The 26,328-nt window shown below is 44.8% G+C and overlaps 2 protein-coding genes across 3 annotated transcripts; one reads left to right on the top strand and one right to left on the bottom strand.

Moving 5' to 3' along the window:
- Positions 1–1,350: 1,350 nt before the first annotated feature.
- LOC142903085 (kynurenine--oxoglutarate transaminase 3-like) lies at positions 1,351–8,755 on the bottom strand. Of its 2 annotated transcripts, none has more exons than XM_076048528.1 (14): positions 8,656–8,755; positions 7,619–7,712; positions 5,340–5,401; positions 4,819–4,963; positions 4,556–4,705; positions 4,328–4,414; positions 4,109–4,237; positions 3,899–4,019; positions 3,189–3,265; positions 2,995–3,084; positions 2,740–2,926; positions 2,009–2,085; positions 1,833–1,919; positions 1,351–1,745 (listed from the first exon to the last, which is right to left on the bottom strand). In XM_076048528.1, the coding sequence occupies exons 2-14, from the start codon at positions 7,709–7,711 to the stop codon at positions 1,689–1,691; spliced, it is 1,362 nt and encodes a 453-aa protein (XP_075904643.1). In that variant the 5' UTR covers position 7,712; positions 8,656–8,755; the 3' UTR covers positions 1,351–1,688. The 2 variants fall into 2 exon arrangements, with proteins under 2 accessions (XP_075904643.1, XP_075904644.1); XM_076048529.1 differs by lacking the exon at positions 8,656–8,755 and adding an exon at positions 8,607–8,625.
- Positions 8,756–10,298: 1,543 nt separating this feature from the next.
- On the top strand, positions 10,299–24,140 carry LOC142903083 (uncharacterized). The gene is made up of 5 exons (XM_076048526.1): positions 10,299–10,473; positions 13,222–13,364; positions 14,601–16,825; positions 18,657–19,150; positions 20,814–24,140. Exons 2-5 carry the CDS (start codon positions 13,227–13,229, stop codon positions 23,372–23,374), a joined length of 5,418 nt encoding a protein of 1,805 aa, XP_075904641.1. The 5' UTR covers positions 10,299–10,473; positions 13,222–13,226; the 3' UTR covers positions 23,375–24,140.
- Positions 24,141–26,328: the final 2,188 nt, after the last annotated feature.

The following is a 26,328-nucleotide window of genomic DNA, read 5'->3' as shown; positions in this document are numbered from 1 at the left end:
GTCGCGACAGTGAGTAGCGGCTCGCACGTGTTGCTGACGTCAGCTGAGGCAACAGCACAGCATAGAAATGTGAAGTTGTCTGGTTTTGACTGACGGCTGAAAGTTTACATTAAACCACAACAATATGACAATTTCACCTGTAACTGTAATGCAGTTGTTTACAATTTGTGTGCATGCAATAAGCTCTTTATCCCTTTAGCAGAAGTATGAAGTGTCTGGGTTTGTTGGATGAGTCGCCGCAATTCTCTGTTGCTACCAGTCACTACTGTTTATACAACACGCAAAACCTTCTGATATTTTACAGAGGAAATTGCGCAAACTGAGCAGACTTCCGTTGTTGGCAAATCCTAAACGTGCTCTTTGGCTGGGTCGCTTTGATTCTTGTGTACTTTGTCTCCCTCGTGTGGTCAAACAATGCCAGTGCAAGGACGGCAGCCCGCAGTGTGTCGGATGATTGACTTTGAATTCCTAAAAAATTGAACTTTTGCAAAGCAAAATTGAGTTTCAGTTATTGCGTGCGGTTAAAATGACAAGGAATACCTGCGAGACATGCATCTGGGTTTGTTCCATGAGCTGACACTCTGCTTAATGAAGTCCTTTTGTTGTCCTTCAAACGGGTGAATCTTTTAGTTTAAACTCTCAATCACAGGTACGCAGTTGAATTCTGGCCTTACACGTCAAACTTCCATCGATTCACTCATTAATCCTTCACATTCACTCATTCAGTCAAGGTTCAGCGATATTACTTTTTAAAGGTTCACGTTCGAAATTAGCTTGTCACCTGGATTCTTTTGAGAAGTCCGGTTTTATTTTGGTAACCTAAGTAGAACCATTACTTTTTTATTAAACCTTCATTGCCGAGACCACGGAACCTCCGACCACAGGAAACCAAAGAAGAAACGTGTTTATCGACATTTCCTTCGCTCGTCTTTAAGCCAACTGCTAAACAAGGCTTCTGAGCGAGCCAAAGTCGATTTTATTTCAATTACAGCTTCACTCTGTTCTGATAGAAGTTAGAAAAATTAACTTCAGGACACCAAATAATTCTTAAGGCGTCATAAAATCTGGAGAATAATTCAGAAAACAACTTTTGGTTACCTTCGATCAGAATGGATGAAAGAAGCAGGGCCACACACAGCTGCTCGATTTGGACCCCCATAGGAACCAAACTCAACGCGCACGGTTTTGTCATTTTTTTTGCAACTTCATCTTCGGGCCAAAATGTTTTTGCTTTGTCGAGGAGGGTGACGAAGTCAGAAGGTTGAGGGGAGCATAATTATAATTCAAACCACATCACAGAGAGGCAGAGTCATCTCAACACATCAAAAATGATATTTATTTTAATTTTTTGTTTTTACTATTATTATCATTGTCATCATATTCACTATTGTTGATGTTGTTGTTATTATTATATCATCATCATGACTATTATTGATAACTCCTGGCTCAAAGTTGAGGTATCAAAAGTCATTTCTGAAGATTTACTGCAGGCATCTATGAAAAAAAATCATCAACCACAGAAAAAACAACAAATTTTGAAAAATAACAACAAAATCAGTCAAACCCGTCTAGCCTGATGAGAATGTTTCTCTTTGTGGTAAAAACAAATATTCTATTCACATTCACATTGATTATGTTGATTGTTGCACCCGTGTAAAACAGCACTTTTCTCTTCTTGAAAAAAGTTTTTAAGTCTTGCTCCAGTTCTTCAGGATGCTTCCCGCTGCGTCCAGGGTGCTGTCTTCCTGTTGAGAGAACAAACCACGGCATTTTAATGAAAACGAGGACGCAAAATGCAACCAAACACAAGCGCGGCCGAACTCTGTGGTCACCTTGATAAAGCAGAGGCGAATGTATTTCTCAAAATCCTTCCTTGACTTATCCCCCACAAACGCCGTGACTGGAATAGCAGCCAGTTTCTGGAGACAGACAGACAGACAGACAGGTTGGTTAGGGCTTGCAAAAACAACCTGAGAGCAACTTTATGAGACAACGGTTATTTGTTCACCTTTTCTTTGATCATCCACTTGACAAACTTGTAGTCATAAGCTTCGTCCTCATCGCCCGTGTGTGACAGGTCCTGATCTGCGACGCAGGGAAGCACGTGACTTAGTTAGTTGGTTAGTTGGTTAGTTACTTAAGCCTCTGTTCCACTAAAATTAGCGGGACGTCACCATGTTTTTGGACGCGGGACGTTGCGGAAGCAATCGGCATTGAGTTCCGTGTCCACGCACCAAACCCAGCGGGGTGTCGGCCCCCCCCCCCCCGGCCGGCAAGCTGCACCCCCCACCAATGAACAGGACAATGAACAATTATCCAGCGCTGATGGAACGTGATGGAAAACTTTTGCATCAGTGCTTGATATACGACGCGACTGGCGCGATATTATGATTCAGCGCACGTTACGCTCAACGTCACCCCGTGCGGCAGGTAAAAAAAGGTGGCGTTGTCCCGGGTTTACAGATTCCACCGCAAGCCGATTGGTGCGGAGCCGAACGGAGTCGGTTTTGACCCGGGTCGCTTGCCGGGTTGTGTGACCCGTTTTGTCCCGCGGCTCGGTGAGCAGATTCCACCGCCACCAAATGCCGATTATTTAAAAAAAAAAACACATTTTTTGGGCAGTGGAAATGGGGCTTGCAGCCCCATTTCCAATAGTTAGTCTTTAGCTGATAAAACTTGCAGCGGGAAGAAAGAAAAAGAAGTGGAGTGAAAGTGCTTTGAAGCACTTGCATCACTCACTCAGGGGCGTGACGTCCACCAGCATGAAGTAGCCTCCCTCAGGGATGACCGGGGTCATTCCGGCCTCTCTCAGGATGGCGGCCAGGCGGTCCCTCTTTCCCTCCAGCTCCTCCGACAGAGAGGAGAAGTAGCAATCGGGCCGTCCCATCAGCTCCAGGTTGTGAAGCAAGCCCTGAGCCACGGCCTCCTGAGGTGAGCAGACGCCTGGGTTAGACGCAACGCGGAGCAATGGGAGAGGTGGGGATGCACACTCGCCTGCAGAGGAGTCGGGCAGGTGTACAGAGTGTTCTGCATGACGGTCTGGAGGTGTCTGATCAAGTGCTCGGGTCCGATGGACCAGCCCAGCTTTGAGGCGAGGGAAAGAAAAAAAGAAACAAATAAGCAGTTCAGCAGCTGCTTGTTGACAGTGACGTGACGCGAGCCGCGTTGCTGCTCCCGACACTTCTCACCTTCCATCCAGTGACACTGAACGTCTTCCCTGCACTGCCGACGGTAATGGTTCTGTCCCACATCCCCGGCAGGGAGGCTGGAAAGGAAGGCAGTGTCAGAAACCTCAGAAAATTAACAAAAAAAAAAACGTTTTTAAAATAAAAAAAATAAATAAACCAACACCAAGTTTACTCTCATGATAAAAAAAATAGTGTGTTTTATGCGGTTGACTTTTCCATGGCTCAGTTCATCCTCAAATCTTTTGAAGGAATCGTAACAGGGCCACAGAAAAAAAAAATGAAAACAATTTACAGATGACAAAAATATATATTAAGTACAACTGCACTTAAAATATTACCAGGAAGCAGAAAAAAAATCAAATATGTGTTGACGTAACAATATAATTTGAACGTCAAATAAGTCGAGACTAACAATCACACTAGCAATCAGCCCATCCCTGCAGTTTTTGTGCTAATTGACTAGAGTTAGCATGTGGTCGGCTAGCTAGAATACCACAATAACTGTCAGTTTGGCAGACTGTAAGAAATCTGAACAGTCATGACATTCAGGCAAGGACACCTGACTACACTCTGTCCTCTTGGAGATTTTTCTTGGTTGAAGCTGGCTCCCGAGTCACATGACCACGTAGATCTGAGCGATTCCTTCGCCTGCAGCCTCAGAACGGGACTTCTAAAGTACATTAGACCGCTAATGTGAACCGCGATAGTACCGATTTTGATGTGCTGGTGCCCCCTGTAGACGAGCCACTCATAAACCTCGTCGCTGAAGCACAGGGTGTCGTGTTTGACGCAGAGGTCGGCGATCATCTGCAGCTCGCCTCTGGTGAAAACCTGCGAGAGGAGGACAGGAAACACTGAGGTGGAACGGAGCTCCTCCGACACACAGACCCACACCACGGTGCTTCCTATGGCCGGCTCACCTTCCCAATGGGATTGTTCGGAGTGTTGACGATGATGGCCTTGGTCCTGGAGGTGAACTTACTGGCCAGCTCGTCTGGGTCCAGGAACCAGTCGGCGCTCGTGACTTCTCCTGCCCCCTTTCCTGCCTTCTGCAATATTGACCAGGGCAACGGGTTTTTTGTTTGTTGTTTTTTTTAAAACTATAAAACAATCTGGACCGCTTTGAGGATGAGACCTACAAGACGCAGCGGTATCAAGACGGGCTTGGCCCCGGCCATCCGGACCATTGGCACGTAGCAGTCAAAGAATGGCTCGATGATGATGACCTGCAGAGAGGCGCAGGATGCAGAAAAATACTTGTATTCATATTTAGAGCTGATGTTCAGGAACCGGGAAGCGACTCAGCAGCAGCAGCAACAGCAACAGCAGCACGTGACCCCCCACCCCACCCCCACCCCCCTTCCGACCTCGTCGCCTTCGTCCACCAGGCCCTGTATGGTGCTGAACAAGGAGCCGTAGCCTCCCACCGTCACCAGGATCTCCTTCATGGGGTCGATGTGGCGCTCGCACACCTTTCCATAGACCTGAGAGAGAGCATTGACCAGGGCAGGGTGACCCTGCACAGCCCAACCGGGAGGAGACAGAGAGCAAACTAAATAAGATGGAACAAAAATAGATTGGCCAAATTATGAGAGATAAATAAAAAAAAAACCCAATCAGCATTGCTCACAAAGCCTCTGGTGTACTGGTTCATCCGGTCCACTGCCGCAGCCTTGGCCAGCGCCTCCTTCACGTAGGACGGCGGCGGGATGTCGGGGAAACCCTGACCCAGGTTCACCACGGACGGGTCGGCCGCCAGCGATGTGAATGCCACCCTTTAAAAAAACAATACGTCGACAGAAATACGTTGATTATAATATATACTTGGTGTGGTTCTCTTTTACAGGTTGTTGAGATACAAAGAGAAATAAAGAGCCTGAGCAGAAGAAGAGACAGAGCCTCACCATGGACTTCTAGTAAGAGTCTGCTGTGTTTTAAGACAGAACAGGATGGAACTAGATAGAGCTCATTAAAGAGTTATGAATAAATATCTGATGTTAATTTGATGTTTGTCTATTATAAGTAGCGAGAATCATCCTGAACCTGTCAGGAAAAAACAAGGCCTGCAGGCAGACAGAGAGGACAACGCCGATGACAAGAGAAAAACAACTTCTCTCACACACACACACTCACACACACACACACACTCACCACACGTTCTTGTCCAGGCCCTCAATCCTCCTGGAGTGAGTGTGCCGAGAGGCCATCGTTTGCTGCAAACAAGAAGAAATAAACAACAAGGAAAAGTGAATTTAAAAAGTACAAATACAAGGTGCTCTAAACTAAATTCACTTTTGCATCATATTCTTTCGTCCAACCAGCCGGACGGACGTTCAGAAACATTCTGGGACCTCGGTTCAGTGGTGTTCATAATGTCTTCAGTTTCTTAGATATGTTGCTTATTTCCTAGTTTTTTCCAAAAAGATATCGCTATCTGTACGATATGTATTTATGACGTGTGATTGTGTCATTGTATGTTTTTTATGTTTTACTTCGTGGGGTCCTGTGAGCAGCAACCCAATTTGCCCTTTGGGCCATGAAATAAACTGAACTGGGTTTTACGTAGCTTACTCGACAGCCCCACCATACCTCGATGACATCATAAAGATAAATCCCTCCATCGACACCTCTGAGAGAGGCAGAAGTCTACGCTGAAGCATGTGGAGAAAGTTATGTAAAACTCCCCTCTCTGAAAGGAACTCAGGAAAAAGGAAAATATCCTGGGACTTTGCCCACTTGTTTAATGCTTCAGTGAATCATTTACCCCCCAAAAAACAAGAACGCTCACTTAAATAGCCTGTTAACTTGTAACAACCAAACATCCTGATTCTGATCCTGCACACCATAGATATATACAGAAGGCTAGATGTCTCACGGCGCAGAATCGAACGTCCGCACTGGCCGCCATTGTTCCACAGTCAGGCAGTCACTGTCTGATGTATTGAATGTGAGGGAACGTGAGTGATCTGAACAAGCATTAACACTCTGATCTCGCTGAAAACCTGACGGATTTGCACACGGTCTGCTTTCTTACAAACGTCCACAACGTAGCAATAATTCTGGATGGTGAAGAACATGTTGAGAGTGGAGCTTTCTATTAGAAAAAAAGCATAATGGTGCTAAGGCAGCCTATCTGCACTAGTTCATACGACTGAGACCACAAAGATTTTCATTTCTTAAGTTAAGTTAAGCCAACAGCTATTTCAGGACAAACTAGTATTTTGTTCATATAAAATATTTGTGGTGTCGGTTGTAGTTATTCGCTGAGGTGCATTTCCTATAACGTTGCAAACCAAGCTAATGCAACTTAGCCTACATCCATTGCTGCTGCATGAACGCAGTCTCATCAGTTCATGCAGCAGAGACTAGAGCTGCTGATATCTCATCCCCCACCTGTTTGATTCAGAGTCTAACGGTGACAAACTGAGAGTCTTTTTAGTTGTTTTAAATAAAAATAAATAAAACAAGCAATTTGACATATCGAGAGACTCACCCGAGATGTCCCGGATTTGTAACTGTGGGAGGTGGCAACCCTAGGAGAGACAGAATAGCTTTTCTTTTCAATATAATTTAACTTAATTCGCAAATGATTTAAAATTGGATTGCTTTGTTACAGCATCATGCATTATGATTTCTACAGGAAATCGGTGAAAAAATGCCGAACTTCTGTGCCGCTTATGGGTGCAGCAATCATCGCTGTCCAGAAACAAAAGCTCGTAGGATCACATTTCATCTGTAAGATATTGTTGGAGCTGTTTGATTAATGTTACAATTTAGTGCTGGTTTGTTTAGTTTAGCGTTTAGCATATACGTTTTTATTAAATATGGGTGTGTGCGTGTTTTTGCTCTTTTCACATGAAAGCCTATGGTTATAAATCATTAATAAGTATGCAGTATCATAACGATGCTTATAACCTTTATAACAAACCAAACCGCTCGAAATTCCGGTGAAAATAGAGCAATTTAGGGCTATTTAAAATAACATGCACGATAAGAATACATAGTTCTGAGTGAGAGAGGCGGAGCGAGGTGACTGTGGCAAGATGGCCGCCAGTGCGGACGTTCGATTCCATTGGCCAGCAGCGCGGATAAGACATCTAGCCTTCTGTATATATCTATGCTGCATACAGTCTCTGTGATCGGCCCCAAAGATCCTGAGATAACTGTCTCAACTGAAAAGAAGCAAAGAGAAACTAATGGAATAAATAAACTCACTCTTGATCTCAATAAAAAAAAAAAAGAGTTTTTTTTTTCTGTGATTATACACAAGGCAGAACACAGGGGAAGCTCTTCCAATACAAACATGACTCAAAGGTTAGTTTAAAGACAAGTATACTGAGGTAGCATATATTCAGTATTTGTTTAAAGATTGTGACTGAACTGTGACGTGTTTGTCAAGTTCTACCTGAGCTCCTGACGCCGTAGCTCACCTGAGTGGCGGAGAACCCTCTTCTTCTGCAGCTGATGTCCACAGACTGTCGCAGCAACTTGGAGCAGCTCAGCACTTGCCGCACGAAGCTCATGCTGCACGTGAACACACACACACAAATAGACAGATATAAAATGCAAATCATCTGTAAACACGATCACTTCTTCCAGGCATGCTGTGTCGGTGTTATTCATGTTCATCTCTTTCTCATTTTTTTTTTTTACTGTAAAACTGAAGATTAAGAGAAAAAAAAATCCAACATCTATCAATTGAGAGTATTGTGTTTTCATTATTTCATTTGATTATAACAACACAGATTTCGTGGCCTCCTTGTCCCTTAAAAATCCAAAATAAAATACGCACATATATGTGCCTGGTAAACGGGATTGAATTCACAAGACAGACACAAACTTTCATTTAAACAAATGCAGGCAATACTGTTTACGAATTTCCTGGGTTTGCTGAACAAAATAACTAGCTAAAAGAATAAAGCAGCCAAGACAAAAAAAAAGAGAATAGAAGCAGTTTGGTTTTACAAAACAAACCGGTGGTGCGTGGAAGTATGCATGTATGTATGTATTTATTAACTTCCCAACCACGCCAACAGGGGACGCCTGAGTGCCGTTGTGCGTCATCTTGGCTACCAGTGCCCTTGGCTACTCGAGAGGCAACTCTTGGGTGAGTGTTTCTCAACACACTGATTTTGTCTCCATTGTGGCGCCGCTTTGCTGTCGGTCCTCCTGCTATGAGCCGACACACGCGTGGTGCCCGTAAACCACGTGCTTCGCGTGCTGATTACGTCACAACAAGTCAAACCTTTGCTGACTCTAGCATACCGCGCTAGTTGGTCGTTTTTTTTGTTGTTTTTTTTATGGCCAAATGCAGCTACGTTTGGGTCACCGCTACTGGTTCTGTCCCTGTGGATAGTGGAGCCGTAGAAAGGACGGAAGCCGAGATTGCAGCCGTCCTTCTCCGGGAAAATCACATACCATGAGCCGCTCGAACTGAAGCCACGCGCCGGAAGAAGTCGCGACTTACTTGTTTAAATTGCGCTGGACCGGCTGCAGAGTAGTAGACAGCTGCAGCGAGAGAGGCGTACGTCATCGACGGGGCGTAGACAAAGGTGCAGCGTTAATGGGATATCGGAAATTAGAGTTGCCATGGCTATACTGACAAAACCAGACGTAATTTACAAACTGCAAAGTACCTTATTGTTGTTGTTTTATTCTTTAAGGATGTCAATTGATTAATAGCATATAATTAATGGAATATGGAATACAAATTGAATTAAATTGTTTGGCTGTTTGTTTTGTGTGCTCGATTGTGTCATGTTTCTTGAATTTCTTGTCCTTTTGTAAATCTGTTAAAGCACTGTGGAAAGTTATGTTTTCATTAGATGTCCTAATTAATAGCACCACTGCAATTACCTCATAATGTGAGAAAATATGTAAATTTATGTGGGTCAAATTATTTCAAGATGAGAGTCTTTATTGTCCCAACTGAGGTTCAAAGTAAATATAAACTTATCGGTGAGTGTCTTTGAAAGGGTTTGTGCCAAAGACATCTTAAAACACATTTACCTGTTTTGGCAGCAACTTACATTTCCTATGACTTACAAGGCATAGGCCTGCACTGTGCTCCGTTTAGCAGCGTCAGATGGAAATGATAGTGTAAAGGTCAGTGTAAAGGCTTCAAAGTGCCCCTAGCAGTGCAAGGGTGACGTGCAGAGGGAAGCCAGACTACAGGCGGGTTTAAAACTGTCTCATTTGTAGCCTCAGTGAAGTCCAAGAAAGACACAAGAATCGCTGTCAGTTCATGGCTTAGCAACCAAAGGCAGTCTGGCAAGGGTGATACAATAATCAGTCACGAAGAGGCTGTTTTTGCTGTGGGCAATTTGGACAGCCGCCCAGGGCGCAATCTATTTGGGGGCGTCCTTCAAAAAAACACAAGAAAAGTGCGTTCTGTCCGACATAATCCCCCCCCACCTCTCCATCGTACATTTCAGTACAGCTGCACCCTCTCACTGACCTTGGACACCCCCTGGCCTCCAAAAATTTGGGCGGGGCGCAAAACTAGCCGGGACCGCCTCTGCAATCACTTTAAGTTTAATCCTCAGCAACCCAGTCTCCATTTTCCAAGAGTGTCTGGCTGTCTCCACGAGTATGACACTTTGAAAACAGTACACTCAACCCTCTGATTAAGAGATGCTGCCAGTAACGGGCTTGGGTTGATTCACTTGGGTGTGTCTGTTTGAGCAAAATATATATTTTTTTGTGAATTAAATAAGAGTTGCAAAAGGAAATTCTTGCAAGTTATTGCAATAATGTATTTTATTGGTCATCCTATTTACAGTCTCCAAGACCCTCCCTGAAACACTGTCCAATCCTATGTTAGCAACCGTAACTATGGAGAAGTATTGGCTCCAGCTCTGGCAGTTACAGTTTTCCTCACTTTGCCCTTCAGTTTATCTGCATTCGTTTTCAAGGGCATTGTTCCTGCCTGCGACACTGCTGTGAAACTGTTACTTTCCATCCGCGTTAGGAAAAAACAACAACAACAACAACAACAACAACAACAACACAGAGGGTGTCTGAGCTGCCGCCCGCTGCTTGTGACATCATCCCTAACTTCAGTCGGTCCACGCCCCCCTGTTTCTGACACAACGCCGCTGGTGTGGTCAGTGTGTGTCGGCATCCTGGAGGAGTATGTGTGCGTACGTGTGAGAGTGCGAGTGTGAGTAGCGGAGCGGAGCGGAGCGGACAGGACAAGGCAGGACGGACACATCATGATCCCGGCCGTCGGCGCATGAACGCGGAGCATCCAGGACGTCATCCAGAGGGCGAATCATTTAATCAGGTGAATACATTGAGTTTATCATTAAGCGGCGCTTTAAGTAACTACATGTCACATGGGACGCGTTCAGGGCTCCCTTTTTTCCTTTCCTTTCCTTTCCTTTTCGTTTCTTTCTTTTCTTTTTCTTATTTATTTATTTATTTATTTATTTATTTATTTATTGGACGGTTGAACCGGCTGCTTCGCTGACTCGTCCGCGGTCATCTCAGACTGATTCTCTGGTCCTCTCGCTGCTTTTTTCTAATGTGGAAAGTGCTGAATCAAAGTTTCCCCTCTGCATTGCAGAGTTTTCGCCCTGTTCCGTGTCCTTTCCTTTAAACGCGGATGTGTGTGGTCGCCCTGGGCTCTGGGTGTGTTCCAAACATGTCTGCGTTGGGATATCTGGGATTCAGACGAATTTCCTGTCAGGAAAGGGGGGGGGGGGGGGGGCAAGGATATGGCCTGGTCAGCTCGGCTCAGTGGCTGACTCATCCAGTGGAAAGACGGGAGTGTTTTTAAGTGTAGCCAATACAGAGTGGCGCTTTCAGCTCCCACCTTTTCCCCGCCTCCTCCTTTTATTTTACCCTCAAAAGTACCGTTGGTTTTTAGAAGGTGTCTGGATTTTTTCATTTTTAAATTTATTTCTATTTTTCTGTCTAAACGTGCCACTGAAGCAGCTCAGCTGAATTAGGCTGGTTACGCTGAGAGCAAACTCTGGTTGGCGGGAGCCGTAAACACTGTAAACTGGAGGTGGGCTGTTTATGAGATGTTGGGATGTCTGAGGCAGACAGGACGCTGAATTATACGAGGATAAAGATAAACATTTGACGCCTACCAGCCCCTGTGACCTCATACATCTTATATATATATATGTGTGTGTGTGTGTGTGTGTGTGTGTGTGTGTGTGTGTGTGTGTGTGAAATCTGTAGTAAGTGCAGTGAATTAAGCAGAGATTCATCACAATTAGGGTGATTTCTGGACTACTGTAGTCAGTTCTTTTTTTTAGCCCATTAGTCATTAATGTCTGGAAATGTTCTCTCTTTCTTTGGGCCTCCATCTTCCGCCTACACCCCAGTGATTAAATGAATTCATGTCTTAACCTTTTAAATCTTCAGGAGGCAGTGAAATGAAATACTGAAGGCTGGCAGTTTCTCTTGTAATTATTTTTATGAAGACTCTTCAGAAAGTCATGCTGTTCTACTCCCAAGGAGACATTTTTCTTCTTCTTCTTTTTCTGAGACCCAGAGCACAAACTCAGATTGATGTAGCAGACTGAAGAGAGGAACAGCTGCAGCAATTTGGCTGAATCTGCACTATGATGAAAGTAGCAGCGCTTAACATTTTTCACAGTAAACATCCCCAAAGTGGTTTACCTCCGTCCACCCTGTTGCCATGGCGAATGGGAGGATTTTGCGATACTTGGTATCACAAACTCTAATAGAACCGTCATAACAACTTTCCAAAGATCCTGCCTGCTCTCATCCAAACATAGCAGCAGCTCAACTCATTAATAATGAACCACAGTGTAAGTTCAGAGAAGTGTCGGGCTATTGACTGTTGCTGTCTCTTAGCGACAAAGGTACTGAGCTGTCTGCAAGAGTTTGAGACAATAACAGTCTGTGATTGGATAATATTTTAGAGATCTGGATTCTTCCCATTTTCAGATCTGTGTTTTTCCCAAGGGGTGGTTGTATATTGAATAATTAAAAAGCACCTTCTGTAGATCTCCAGTAAACAGCACATTTAGCTCCGTTTCCAGCTTCCTGCATAAATCAACATTTTGTTGGAAGGGGGCAAAACCAGAGCGAAGCCAACATCTGGCTGGGACTGTAACTCTGGAAAGGAATCAAATGAAAGACCCTTTGTGACATCACAGGCAGGGGTCGTTTCCACACATACACATGCGTTTTATGAAAAGTGGAGCATGCAGTTGAACAGAAAGGTTGACTTTTCTCTTTACCAGGGAGACACCGATTATTGGAATGAAACACTGCTGGAATGAATTTTTCATAATATGGTACCTTTAAGTGAAAGTGTCTAACTTCTCAAAGCTAAAATGAAACTTAAGAGTTCAGTGAACAGGAAAAGCTCAGGCGTCACCCCTGGTTGGTGAACTACAGGACAAGCACTAAATTATAATGTAGGGCAACAGAGGCACTGCAGTCAAACTGCTGCCTTGCTGATCCTGCAAACAGGAAGCTGGCGCCTGGAGTGAGCACTTCACACAAGGTGTGCAGGAAGAGCGGCGTCCGCACAGTCTGTCTTCTGTAGTGACTGCTGTTAAGGCAAAAAAGGTCTTTCACAGGTAAAGCAAAGGTGTTGTGGATTTAAAAGACTAGACATTTTTTTTATTCTATGCCTAATTTTTTTGTTTTTGTTTTTAAATCAGTCTAAAACAGGAAACCTTGAATCTGGTTTGCTTTCATCCAGTTAATATATGACCAGACCTATCAGCATCCTTTGTGGAGAAAGAGGCGGGAACTTGAGGCGGGGTTTAGTTGTGACAATGGCAGGAAGTTACCGCAGCAAACGATGCCCTGGCTTCAAGATTGTGAACTCATGCTTGCGTGAAAGTGTTTATTTAGGAACTGTGGCATTTGATAAAGAGCAAAATTGACTTGGCATTAAATCAAAGGATGTGTTGAACTCATCACAGACGAAAAATAGAAATCCAAAGCTCTCACACCCATTGTTTGGTCCCTCGGACAGTTGTTTTGTTCCATTGTGTGGCTCAAGGGTCACGCGTGTTAACTCTTCTATCTTTCTTTGCAGGCATCATGATTCCTGTTATGGAATTCCGGCAATTCTCTGAGCAGCAGCCAGCGTTCAGAGTGCTGAAGCCGTGGTGGGATGTGTTCACAGACTATCTGTCTGTCATCATGCTCATGATTGGTGTCTTTGGCTGCACCCTTCAGGTCGGTATAGCACGGGGTGAGGGGGCTCCAAATCACTGCATTTCACAAGATTGAATAATGGCCTGTCTGCCTTTCAAAACGGGTTATAATGCCATCAGTGCTGGTAAAGTTAGCGTTCCGCCGCGCTCCCTCCCATTACAGGCAGATGGATTAATGTATCCTGGCTGGAGTGATGCAGCATTTCTGCCCGGCATCCTGCCTTGGCAGCAGCTCACAGCCGCCCATTCTCCACTTTTACAACCTGGAGCCGGCGCAGCAAAGGAAGCATTGAGCCCCGTCAGGAGTTTGGCGGTGGAAACATTTCCCTGCCCAGCCCCTCTTCGTAAACATAGGATTCCAAAGTGTGGAGCAGGAACATTATTTGGCTCCCTGCATGCAGCCGGTAGAGTAAACGCTGGAAAGGACACCAAAACATTTTCAAAGACAAACATTTTCGGTGTTTGTCTTGTTTGTGAGCAGCCATTTACCACTTTGTCGATCGGATGGTTTGACTTAGCATAGACAGTTTGTTAACAGAAAGGATAAATAGTTTATTTGAAAAGTCAAGTACCATCGGCATGCTGTTCTTTTTAGTAACGGTGCATAAAAATCCCCCCACTTACAATTAGAGAGGAGAGTTTACAGAATTCGATCTGATCTTTGAGCTCCAGCTGGGTTCAGTTTCAACATCTCCTCCCACATATGCTTGCAGAATTCAGTATTTTGAGGGACATTAAGTGGCAGGAGATAATGTACATACTGTATCTTGTTTCGTCTTGTTTACTGTGAAAACGATTTAAGAAAGAAAGCAGTTTACTGATGTTTAATCCCGATTTAAAAGAGGAGGCACAAACAATCAGCTTTGGAGGAAATCATTAAAAAAGTTCCTTGTCACAACATACACAATATATTATAACAAGATATATTGTCCAATCTTTGTACTTACTGCATTGCATAGTACTTAAGATATAGTCAGTATACTCGGAAACTGGCTTCTCTCTTTTTTTTTTTTTACCTATGGACCTGATATGATAGTACCTCAGGTGCGAGGACATGCTACAATACTTATTGTGGTATTGTAGTTGTCCAGGGCAACAAATAATGGCTTTTCATTACTTTTGCAATGCACCGCTCGGAACAGTCAAATTGTGACTGAACCAACTAGTCTTCTGATACTTCAGGTATGACTGTTGTTGGCCGCTTTTTTGTTTTCAGTTGCATAAAATTCTGTTTTAACTGTTGTTTGTTTCTTTTTAGGTAATGCAAGATAAGATAATTTGCCTTCCAAAGAGAAATCCAGCGGGTGCAGAAAACTCGAGTGCCATCGACATAATTCCACCCATGGTACAGAGAGAAATGACTGGGCTGAAAACAGACCTGGACCTCCAGCAGTACAGTTTCATCAATCAGATGTGCTATGAAAAGGCTCTCCATTGGTATGCCAAGTACTTTCCCTATTTGGTTTTGATACACACTCTGATTTTCATGGTGTGTAGCAACTTCTGGTTTAAGTTCCCGGGATCTAGCTCCAAGATAGAGCATTTTATCTCGATGCTCGGCAAATGCTTTGACTCCCCCTGGACCACTCGTGCTTTGTCAGAGGTGTCTGGAGAAAACCCTGAAGAGCAGGATCAAAAGAAGGGTGGCGCCTCCAGATCATACATAACCATGTCTCCCGGGGAGGGAAACCTGGAAAAGACACAGTCTTTGCGGTCCATCCCAGAGAAAATAGTTGTTGTTGACAAGCCATCGGCAAGCGTGCTTGACAAAAAGGAGGGTGAACAAGCTAAAGCTCTCTTTGAAAAGGTGAAGAAGTTCCGTTTGCACGTAGAGGAAGGGGACATCCTGTATTTGATGTATGTCCGCCAGACCGTCTTTAAGGTGTTTAAATTCCTGCTGATCATCGCTTACAATAGTTCCCTCGTGAATCGAGTGCAGAACGGGGTGGCTTGTGTAGTGGAGATCGAGGACATGACTGGCTATAGAGTCTTTCAGTGCAATCACACCATGGCTCACCTCTTCTCCAAGCTGTCCTACTGCTATCTGTGTTTGGTGGCGGTCTACGGTTTGACTAGCCTCTATACCTCTTACTGGCTGTTTTACCGCTCCCTCAAAGAGTACTCCTTCGAGTACGTACGGCAGGAGACGGGAATCAGCGACATCCCGGACGTGAAGAACGACTTTGCCTTCATGCTGCACATGATCGACCAGTACGACCCGCTGTACTCCAAGCGATTCGCCGTTTTCTTGTCGGAGGTCAGTGAGAACAAACTGAAACAGCTCAACCTCAACCACGAGTGGACCACCGACAAGTTGCGTCAAAAGCTTCAGACTAACACCAACAATAGGCTGGAACTGCAGCTCTTCATGCTCCCTGGTCTACCTGACACTGTGTTCGAGTTGACGGAGATGCAGTCGCTCAAGCTGGAGATCATCAACAATGTCACCATACCTGCCTCCATTTCGCAGCTGGAGGTCCTCCAAGAATTGTCTCTCTACCAATGCTCCTTAAAGTTGCACACAACTGCCACCTCCTTCCTCAAGGAGAACCTTAAAGTGCTCCGGGTGAAGTTTGACGACAACAGGGAGCTTCCCAACTGGATGTACGGCCTTCGCAACTTGGAGGAGCTCCATCTCATCGGGTCCCTGAGCCCTGATGCCTCCAAAAACATTGTTTTCGAGTCACTGCGGGAGATGAAGTGTCTGAAAACTTTGTACCTAAAGAGCAATTTGACCAAGATACTGCAGTCTATTGTGGATGTGTCCAGTCATCTGCAGCGACTCTATCTCCACAATGATGGCACCAGGCTGGTCATGCTCAACAACCTGAAGAAGATGTCGAATCTGATTGAGCTGGAGCTGGTGCGTTGTGACCTGGAGCGAATCCCGCATGCTATCTTCAGCCTGACCAATCTGCAAGAGCTCGACCTGAAGGAGAACAATCTCCGCTCGATAGAGGAGATCATTAGCTTCCAACATCTTCGGAAACTCATTTGCCTTAAACTCTGGTACAACAGCATCATGTACATACCGGAGCACATCAAGAAGCTTAGCAGCCTGGAGCGCCTCTACTTCAGCCATAACAAGATCGAGATCTTGCCTTCACATCTGTTCTTGTGCAACAAGCTGCGCTATCTGGACCTATCCAACAATGACATCCGCTTCATCCCGCCGGAAATTGGCGTCCTGCAGAGTCTACAGTACTTCTCCGTCACGTATAACAAAATTGAGAATCTGCCAGATGAGCTTTTCTTTTGCAAGAAACTCAAAACGTTGAAGCTGGGCAAAAACTCCCTGTCCATACTGTCACCAAAGATTTCCTACCTCGCTCTACTCACGCACTTGGAGCTCAGGGGGAACCACTTTGAGATTCTGCCCCGAGAGCTTGGCTGCTGTCGCGCCCTGAAGCGCAGCGGCCTTATAGTGGAAGAGACAGTGTTTGAAACTCTGCCTTCGGACGTCAGGGACCAAATGAAGGCAGAGTGAAATGCCTTATTGTTGTTGTTGTTGTTGTTGTTGTTGATGATGATGTTGTTGTCAGTGCCTGCTGTTGGCATTGTCTAATGATAAAGAGCCTTTTTAATGGATTGATCTACTTCTGGTGATGTACTGTTTCAATACCTGAGATTAGAATTACCCTTTTTAAAAGATGTAAGGAAGAAAATTTGTGTGTTTTTTTTTTTTTGTTTTTTTTTAATTATCCATCATTTGCAATTGTAGTTTTTAATCTATCTTAGTTGTATCTGGACATTAGCTTAGCATAAACCCAGAGTTTAGCTCTCAGACTGGAAGTAGGAGTGGCTTGAAAACTGTTCTGGGTTTGTGCGGAATTAAATTCAACCTCATGTCCCCTTTAAAACAGTCTAAACTAACACACCAAATTGAATGTATTTATACTGCTGTTTTGTATTCTTAAGAAGATGTTTCAGGTTGCTGGGCCTCTTGCTCACCTCATCCAGTCCATGGAGATTTATTTTCAATTGATATATTACTAATTAGTGAGTAACTATTATGGACCACTTAACCAAATTCTGCACAACGGAAAATGAGGCCAGTTTTATTTTATTTTTTTCTATTTTTATTTTTTTACCAAACTGTTTTGTTATTATTACTGCAACAACAAAATATGCACTGAATGTAACTCTGAGAGACCTCATTTGTTTGCCAGTAGCCTTAGATTTGCTGTGTTTTTTAATATATATTTTTATTACCTTATTGTTGCCTTGATTGGACTGTTAGTTCACAACTTCATAGCAAGCAAAAGGTTTTAATACTATATAAGTACAGTCCTATGCAGTATTAACATATCCAAGGAGCTTTTTATTTGAAAATAAATAAATATTAAATAATATAATTATGTATTTCACCAGGTAAAAACAACATCTTGGGTAAATAAACCTTATAAGACAATGTCATGCTAATGCTGTCTACGCCATAAAGGACAACAGTTATAAAAAAGTACATATTTTTATAAGCACTATTTTTATGACATTGATTAATAAAAATCTGCAAATGTTTAACTTTTTGTTGTCTTCTGCATCAGTGATGTTCATATTCAGTAGCTTAAAAAAAAAAAAAAAATGTAATGCAAAACAAGAGTAAACAGATTTTGATTTGTATAAGTGGTCTACATTTTGTCCAGTCTCATTTAAATGATAAAATAAAATGCTCCTGGTGGGGATTAGCAAACAAAGAAGATTAGAGTGTTGTCATATGCACACACAACACACTCAGTGCCCTTGAAGGAAAAATAAAGTTGTCCCAGGAGTTTAGAAGCATTCTGAAAGTTATTTGGGAAAAACGAAATGGACTGCCCCTCAGCTGCCTGACATTTCCCAGATCAGAGCCTCAGCAGGATTTTGGCCTGACAGATTTATTTAGGATTATTTATCATTTGTAATTCAGAAGAACAAAAGGCTACTGCTCACATGTTTACACAACAGTCTCCGTCCGTCACATATCACCGTTGTTGATTCTATCACATGACATTTTACAGCTCGGCCTCAGACAGCTGATGACAGCGTCTTTACTGTGTTGTTGTTGTTGTTGTTGTTGTTGTTGTTAAAAGTCTCATTTCCTCTCTTTTAGGCACCAATTCTGAATCCTAACAATGAGGCTGTTATGTAACGTAAATGTAAGACACTGAGTGGAATCAAAGAGCAACATGGAACTTGAGCAATTCTGTGAGATAGATAGATAGATAGATAGATAGATAGATAGATAGATAGATAGATAGATAGATAGATGGATAGATAGATAGGGTTGTGTGTTCTTTTTACATTTGATTTTATAAAGTTGTTTTGCTAATTAGAGTAACATCTTCACGATCACTCAAGCCCAACCTCTCGCTCCCTGTGTGTGTGTGTGTGTGTGTGTGTGTGTGTGTGTGTGTGTGTGTGTGTGTGTGAACGCGCGCGCGCGCGCGTGCTTCAGTGGTCTCCACTCATATTTCATGGTTAAACAGGGCTGTTGTCAGTGTACACTATGTGGTGGTGGTGGTGGTGGTGGTGCTAAGTGTCCGGCTCCTGTCCAGCATCTATCCATCTATCTATCCGGCGGCGGGCTGCACCACCTCCAGCAGCTGGTGCTGCTGCGCTGCCTGCCAGTAGGACGGAGGCAGAGGATTCGACCATCTGAGGCGGAGTGGGGGGTAGTCGGCTATAAGCAGCTTACAGCCCCGGCCAGCAGGCCCTCGGTGCCAGCCAAGAATGGAGCGCTTCGTCGCCGCCGCCGAGCATGGCCAGTGACGGGAGGCGCCAATCGGTACCGCCGGCATCGAAGACCCAAGTCGACCGGACCTCCTGAAGGTGAGTCCGCCCGGCCCGGCCCGGCACGGCACGACACGACACCCGACTACCGGCTGCGGCTTTATCGCGCCGGACCCGCCGGTATTTACCGGAACGCGCTGCTGTGTAGCCAACCCGTGTTGCTAGCAGGCAAGCTAGTTGTGCACGGACGTGATTAAACATGCTCACAAAGGGTCAGTTAAACGTTTCGCCGTGCGCGCGACTCCCGCTTATCCACCCCCCCCACCCCAGGTGGCCGTGCTGCGTTTAAAGGCTCTCCCTGCCTCCCTCCGGTTCGGGGCTTGCATGGATGCGTCTATATGCTGCAGCCAGCCGGTCTCAGCCTGCTTCGCAGCCTCATTCAACACCGAGTGACCTTCATGCTTTCAGCGAGCACAAAAGACTCCAGTGTGTCTGTCGATGAGTGCGCACATCCGTGTTGTTGTCCCACCCCCACAACCACCATGTGCTACATTTTAAACAGCACCACGAGACTGTGATGTCCCCTTTATGCTTAGCAGGGTTACACCAGTGGACTATTTGTCACCATTTGTGCACTGAAGTAGATGTGTTGTTGAGTAATGTGCGGAATGGCTCCATCATTAATATCGAACAAGTGCGGGTTTCCCTGAGAAAGGTGGCGGTCAGCTTGTGTTTACATACAAACACTGGGCCTGCAGCAGAGAAATGGTGTCGGCATGGGTGTGTTGTGGGTTTATCCCTGGACCTCAAGTGTGCACTGACTGTCGCCCAAGTTTAGGGGCCAATGTGTCATCGTCTAATCCATAATCATGTGTCAAAGCTGTCCTCTCCAAGCTCCCTCCGCCTGAGCCAGGCAGCGTACAGGCAGCCCGTTCTTCCTGCCCCAGATGTCATAGAACTCATGGTCACTCACCATGGATGTCACAGCTTTCACAGAAAGATTCAGTGGCCATAAAATCCTCTACGAAAGGAGTGTATCAAAATGTGTCAAAATGTGAGTGTGTCAAAATGTGTTACAACAGGATGATAGCCAGTGGTAGCAGTGGTGGTTTACTGACTTCTGTATTTCCTCTATTATCACAGTTATGCAATTATGATTATGCAGCAATCTGTTGACTCAGTAGTGCAACCGGTCAATACAACATGTGAGGCTTGATGTGTTGCGCACAAAAGCATACTTGGCCTCTGTCTTTGCGAGCTAGTTACAGCCGTGCAATGTGTAAACGCTATGCAATGATCAAAAATAACTTGTGAAATATTTATTATCTTATTATCTAATTAGATTTGTCCTGCGTTTGATTACAAATACAAAAATACAATAAAAATACACTAAGACATGTGTTACACGCTCAGTCAAGAAAACTAAGCCATTGTTGCCTTTGCATCATCTAAATGTATTTGTGTACCAGCAGAAAATGTAAATCTATATTAAATATTTGTCAGTACGTCATATCTTTCCATTCTATTTTTTTCCCCCAAACCTAAATCCTAAATATGGTATTAGAGTTTCTGTTACATTGCTTGGGGTTTATGCTATCACACAACATTATGGCACAGTGTTTATATGGGTTAAAATGTTTTACAAAGTTAGCTAACAGTCTTGTACAACGAACATGATGTATTGACGCAGCTCAATGACATGGCAGAAATGTCTTGACACTGTTAGGGATATTCTAATCAAGATATTTTTACTTTCTTGCAGGAATGTTCACCCTCACAGAAGTAGCATCGCTGAACGACATCCAGCCAACTTACCGCATTCTGAAACCATGGTGGGATGTCTTCATGGACTACCTTGGCATCGTCATGCTGATGCTGGCCATCTTTTCGGGAACAATGCAGCTAACCAAAGACCAGGTTGTTTGTCTTCCCATTCTGGAGCCAACTTCAGATGGGGTGGACACCTTCTTAGGACCCAAACTGCCAGAGACAGCCGACAGCTTGTGGGACAAAGAGAGCACCATTGGAGAACAAGCTGCTCCTCTGATGGCCAAGAGGCCTCCAGAGAGCAGCACGCCCAAGATACACGTCACACAGTCGCCCACAAGCTTTGGGCAGCCTCAGCCTACAGGTGTCCGGACCAAGCTGGATTTTCAGCAGTATGTTTTTGTCAATCAGATGTGCTACCACGTCGCTCTACCATGGTACTCCAAGTATTTCCCATACCTCGCCCTGATCCACACCATTGTTCTGATGGTCAGTAGCAACTTCTGGTTCAAGTATCCAAAGACGAGCTCCAAAATCGAACATTTTGTCTCCATCCTGGGAAAGTGTTTCGAGTCCCCGTGGACCACCAAGGCGCTTTCTGAGACGGCATGCGAGGACTCGGAGGAGAACAAGCAGCGTCTGGCCGGTGCCTCCTCCCTCCTGAAGCATTTGTCCACCAGCAGCGAGGAGGGGAGTCCCAACCAGTCGGCTCCGATACTCAGCAAATCCGGGGTCACGTTTTCGGTGGAGAGGCTCGTGAGTGAAATTCCCTCCATGACCATACTGGACAAGAAAGATGGCGAGCAGGCGAAAGCCCTCTTCGAAAAAGTCCGTAAATTCCGCGCTCACGTGGAGGACAGTGACTTGATTTACAGGCTATACGCCATGCAGACAGTCATCAAGACAGTCAAATTCATTCTGATTCTGTGCTATACAATGACTTTTGTTGCCTCTATAGATTTTGATCATGTGTGTGAGCCTGAAATAAAGCATTTGACTGGCTATGCCAAGTTCCAGTGTACGCACAACATGGCTTTTATGTTAAAGAAACTCCTCATTAGTTACATTGCTCTCATTTGTGTCTATGGCGTCATCTGCATATACACGCTCTTCTGGCTTTTTCGGAGACCGCTGAAGGAGTATTCCTTTGAGAAAGTCAGAGAGGAGAGCAGCTTCAGTGATATTCCGGACGTTAAGAATGACTTTGCTTTCCTGCTGCACATGGTTGACCAATACGACCAGCTCTACTCAAAGCGCTTTGGGGTTTTTCTCTCTGAGGTCAGTGAGAACAAACTCAGGGAGATTAGCCTGAACCAAGAGTGGACCTTTGAAAAGTTGCGCCAGCACGTCACTCGCAATCCCCAAGACAAGTTGGAACTCCACCTCTTCATGCTCTCGGGGGTTCCCGATGCCGTGTTTGATCTCACCGATTTGGAAATCCTCAAACTGGAGCTAATCCCTGAGGCCAGAATCACGGCCAAGATCTCACAGATGATAAACCTGCAGGAGCTGCACTTCTACCACTGTCCTGCCAAAGTGGAACAGACTGCTTTCATTTTCCTCCGTGATCACCTCCGGTGCCTTCATGTCAAGTTCACAGACGTGGCTGAGATTCCCAGCTGGGTTTACATGTTGAAAAATTTAAGGGAGCTGTACTTGGTTGGTAACTTGAACTCTGAGAACAACAAGATGATTGGACTGGAGTCCCTGCGGGACCTCAGGCACTTGAAAGTCCTGCACCTCAAAAGCAATCTGACAAAGATCCCGACCAACATAACGGATCTGTCGCCGCACCTGATCAAGCTGGTCATTCACAATGATGGTACGAAACTGTTGGTGCTGAACAGCCTGAAGAAGATCATGAATCTGGCTGAACTGGAGCTCCTCAACTGTGAGCTGGAGAGGATCCCTCACGCAATCTTCAGCCTGACCAACCTCCAGGAGCTGGATCTGAAGTCCAACAACATCCGCACCATTGAGGAGATCATCAGCTTCCAACACCTGAAGAGGCTGACGTGCCTCAAGCTCTGGCACAACAAGATCATCACCATTCCAATGTCTATCAGCCACATCAAAAACCTGGAGTCGCTCTATCTCTCACACAACAAGCTGGAGTCCCTCCCTTCATCGCTCTTCTCCCTCCTCAAGCTGAGACACCTGGAAGTCAGCCACAACTCCATTGTGGTCATACCGCCCGAGGTGGGTTTCCTGCAGAACCTCCAGCATTTTGCCATCAGCGGCAACAGGGTGGAGGTGGTTCCAAAGCAGCTTTTCAAGTGTGCCAAGCTTAGGGTCTTGTGTCTCAGCCACAACTGCATCTCCACCATCCCGGAGAAGATTGGCCAGCTGTCGCAGCTGACGCACCTAGAGGTGAAGGGCAACTGCTTGGACCGCCTGCCACCTCAGCTGGGCCAGTGCTGTCTGCTGCGTCGGAGCTGCCTGATCGTGGAGGACCACCTCTTCGACTCGCTGCCCCCGGAGGTCAAAGACAGTATCAATCAGGAATCTAGCGTCTCTTTTCCTAACGGCTGCAAATGTCTCAGTGATGGGCGGTAGTCGCCTCTATTTGCTGCAAGGACGATGTTTTTTGTTTTTTACTTAGAAACAGATGTTCAGGGTACAGTATGTTGTTATGCTTCATTAAGTGCTAGCGACCTATAAATGCACAGCCCATACAAGGTTGGCTCCTCTGGGGGGAAGCGTGAAATGGTTTCTAGAACTGTTCACCGTTTATCAAATGTTTTTATATGTGTCTAATTTATTGTTACTTTATGGGGCTTTTTTTTCAATTGCATAGTAGCAGTTTGGTCACCTTTTCTTTTCTAAACTTTTTGTATGCAACGCACATCAGTGGAAATATGATTTCCCAAAATTCCAATGACAAGAACTGGAATGCAAACACAATTTGAAGCGTAAAACCTCACAAATGGACCTGGACTTTCTTGCTGCTGCCGCTGATCTAAGACAACTCTGACTCTTCATCATTAAACCAGTCATTGATCTCCTGTGCCAGCTGCTTCTTGTTGCCATTACAATCCATTTTCATTCCACTTGGACCTGTGTACCCTCCCCTCCCCCACAAATGATTCATTTTGTATTTTGATACAATGGATTTGTTTCATTCTGTAACAGTTTTTTCTTCATGATCTTTTTTTTGAGTGTTTTGTTTTTATTTCTGCGAGCATATATTTAATGTGTAATTTGTGTGTAATTTGTTGTACGTATTTATTATCTCTTTGTGTATTACCTATTTACTCTGCTCAGCACTTTGTCAATCTTGTTCTGAAATCTGGCAGACAAAAAATAAAGGCAATTACACGAAGGCCGGCACCGTTATGATTGTGATGATCAAAGTTCTTATTTGCTCATCACACTTTGTGTTTGTTCCAACTGTTATTCTTCGTGGCCGTGCACATGTTCTCACAATGAACCGTGGAACTGCTGACTGGGGGCATTTCTGGCAGCTTTTCATCACTCTCAATTCTGGACCGCTGTCTCCTCCTAGTGGTGTGAAAGTGCAGCTACACAAAGACAATTTAAAAGCTGATTCCCTGCGTTGTTCTTTGAACGCCCGGGATTTCAAAAACCGATTATCAATATTTTTAAACAAGTCATTTTTAATGACTTGCCTGAAAATATAATGCCCTTGAACTGATTACGAGGTGAAAAGGAGAAGAAAAAAAAAAACGAGTCTTATTTAAAAAATAAATTAAAAATGTATGTTTTTGTTTAAAGACAGGGAACCTTTCACATGGTTTCAGTTCATAGCCGAGACAAGGACAAGAACAAGAAGCAGCCCCCCCCACCATGTCTTGCTCTTTTATTTTCTGCATTGTGGGTATTAACAGTGTATGTTTGTTTCTACTTGCTGTTAGCTTTTTGCTTTGGTCTGTTGGTATTCAGGCTTACACAGAGAATCACACCAGGCTCTCACATTGTCTCATTCTGCCCCTCGGCCCTCTGGGAAATTGGGCACTGAGGCACTCAGCACTTCGGCTGAGAGGAAGCGGGAGACACATGACTTTAAGGCAGCCTGACACTCGGGTTGTTAGAAATCCGCCATCAGGTGGATAAAAAAAACAACAACAACAAAAAAAAAAAACAGTGCCTGTAGCTCCTGCCTTCATTACTTCCTTGGGATCAGCGCTCGTCACAAACACTCAGTGCACGTGTTCGCCTCACAGGGTGACACTGCCACACTGCGCTTGTAGGAAATGGTCATCAGATTAACAGCAGGCTAATCCGACCGTTCTGCAACCTGAGGAAAATGCTAACGCGAGCCAGATTTGTGAATCCTGTTTCACGATGGTAAAAGTTTCTGCTTGTCAACCGGGAGACATTTCATCGCTGTAACGACCGGCTGTCTGCTTTCTGGTTCGACCCAAAGCGGCTGAAAAACATACTCAACCAAACACAAAGGCTACACTAATGGTAAAATGGTTGGAAGTGTTTCAGGTCTGATAAACTTACGCGTCCCTCGGGCAAAGAAATATCCAAATACGAAGCATTTTCTGTCTGTTATAGGATTCCATAAACATACAATTACTTATAGTTGTGACGAAAACAGGGAGCGTCTACAGGCTGCCCTTAAGGACCAAAGAGGAAGACGAATATGAAATACAGGAAGTGAGTTTGGCGGATTAGCATCGATTCTAAAGCAGCAATTTTGTTAGAACTGGAGGTACTTTCTCCTGGAAAGTGGGGCAGGCCTCTGACATAACGTCAGAGGCTTCAAACTGTGGAAAAGATATTTAAATTCATTTAAATTTTAGTTGAATGCAAGTCCTCGCCTGTCAAATGACCAGGTAGTATCATGCTCTTCGCTAACTCTCAACTATTTTGCTGGGAGCCAACAGGCGCCACCATGTCAACCCTCTCTCAATATTCCTCTTTTCCTAAAGGTTTTTTTTTCTAAGGGATCCTTCCAACACGGATGCTCGGAAACAAAACCTACCCGTGTGGAAAATATTCTGAAGAAGCTAAACTCATGTGCTGAATCCCCGCCACTCCTCTGATGATGCCTCCGAGGAATGGCGGCAGATTTTTCAGCGACAGCACTTTCGCGCCCTTGCTAACGCTGCTAACGCTTGCTGATGACTCGCACGATAAAGTTTGGATGACTCCTGCTGCAGGGCACCGTTCTTTCTGTCCAACCTTACTAAAACCTCCCTTGCCCTCCCTTGAATGAAGACATACATACAGTATTGTGCAAAAAAAAGGGGGATCAAACGCTCCTCCCAAGCTTTGATAATCAAGGCCACATATTGGCTGTGACTGGCCATAATTGGGTACAAGTTGTTGCAAAAAAAAAAAAAAAAAGTGGACTTTGACGGCTGATGCTCGGAGACACCGCACACCCTCTGCTCCTCCCCTGCCCCCACCCCAAACTCACCCACACCCTCCCTCCCTCCCCCGTCTTGTGCCCAGGGGTGAGGAAGCCTTGTCACTTATTAAGCAGGCTGTTGCCATGAAGTGACAGATGTCCTGATGTGATCCGTCTGCATCTTTGG

The sequence above is a fragment of the Nelusetta ayraudi genome, unplaced genomic scaffold, assembly GCF_046127955.1.
Source record: "Nelusetta ayraudi isolate G7.1 ecotype Tasmania unplaced genomic scaffold, CSIRO-AGI_Nayr_v1 ptg000105l, whole genome shotgun sequence".
Taxonomy (NCBI): Eukaryota; Metazoa; Chordata; class Actinopteri; order Tetraodontiformes; family Monacanthidae; genus Nelusetta; species Nelusetta ayraudi.
This window is presented reverse-complemented; position numbering and strand designations above follow the sequence as displayed.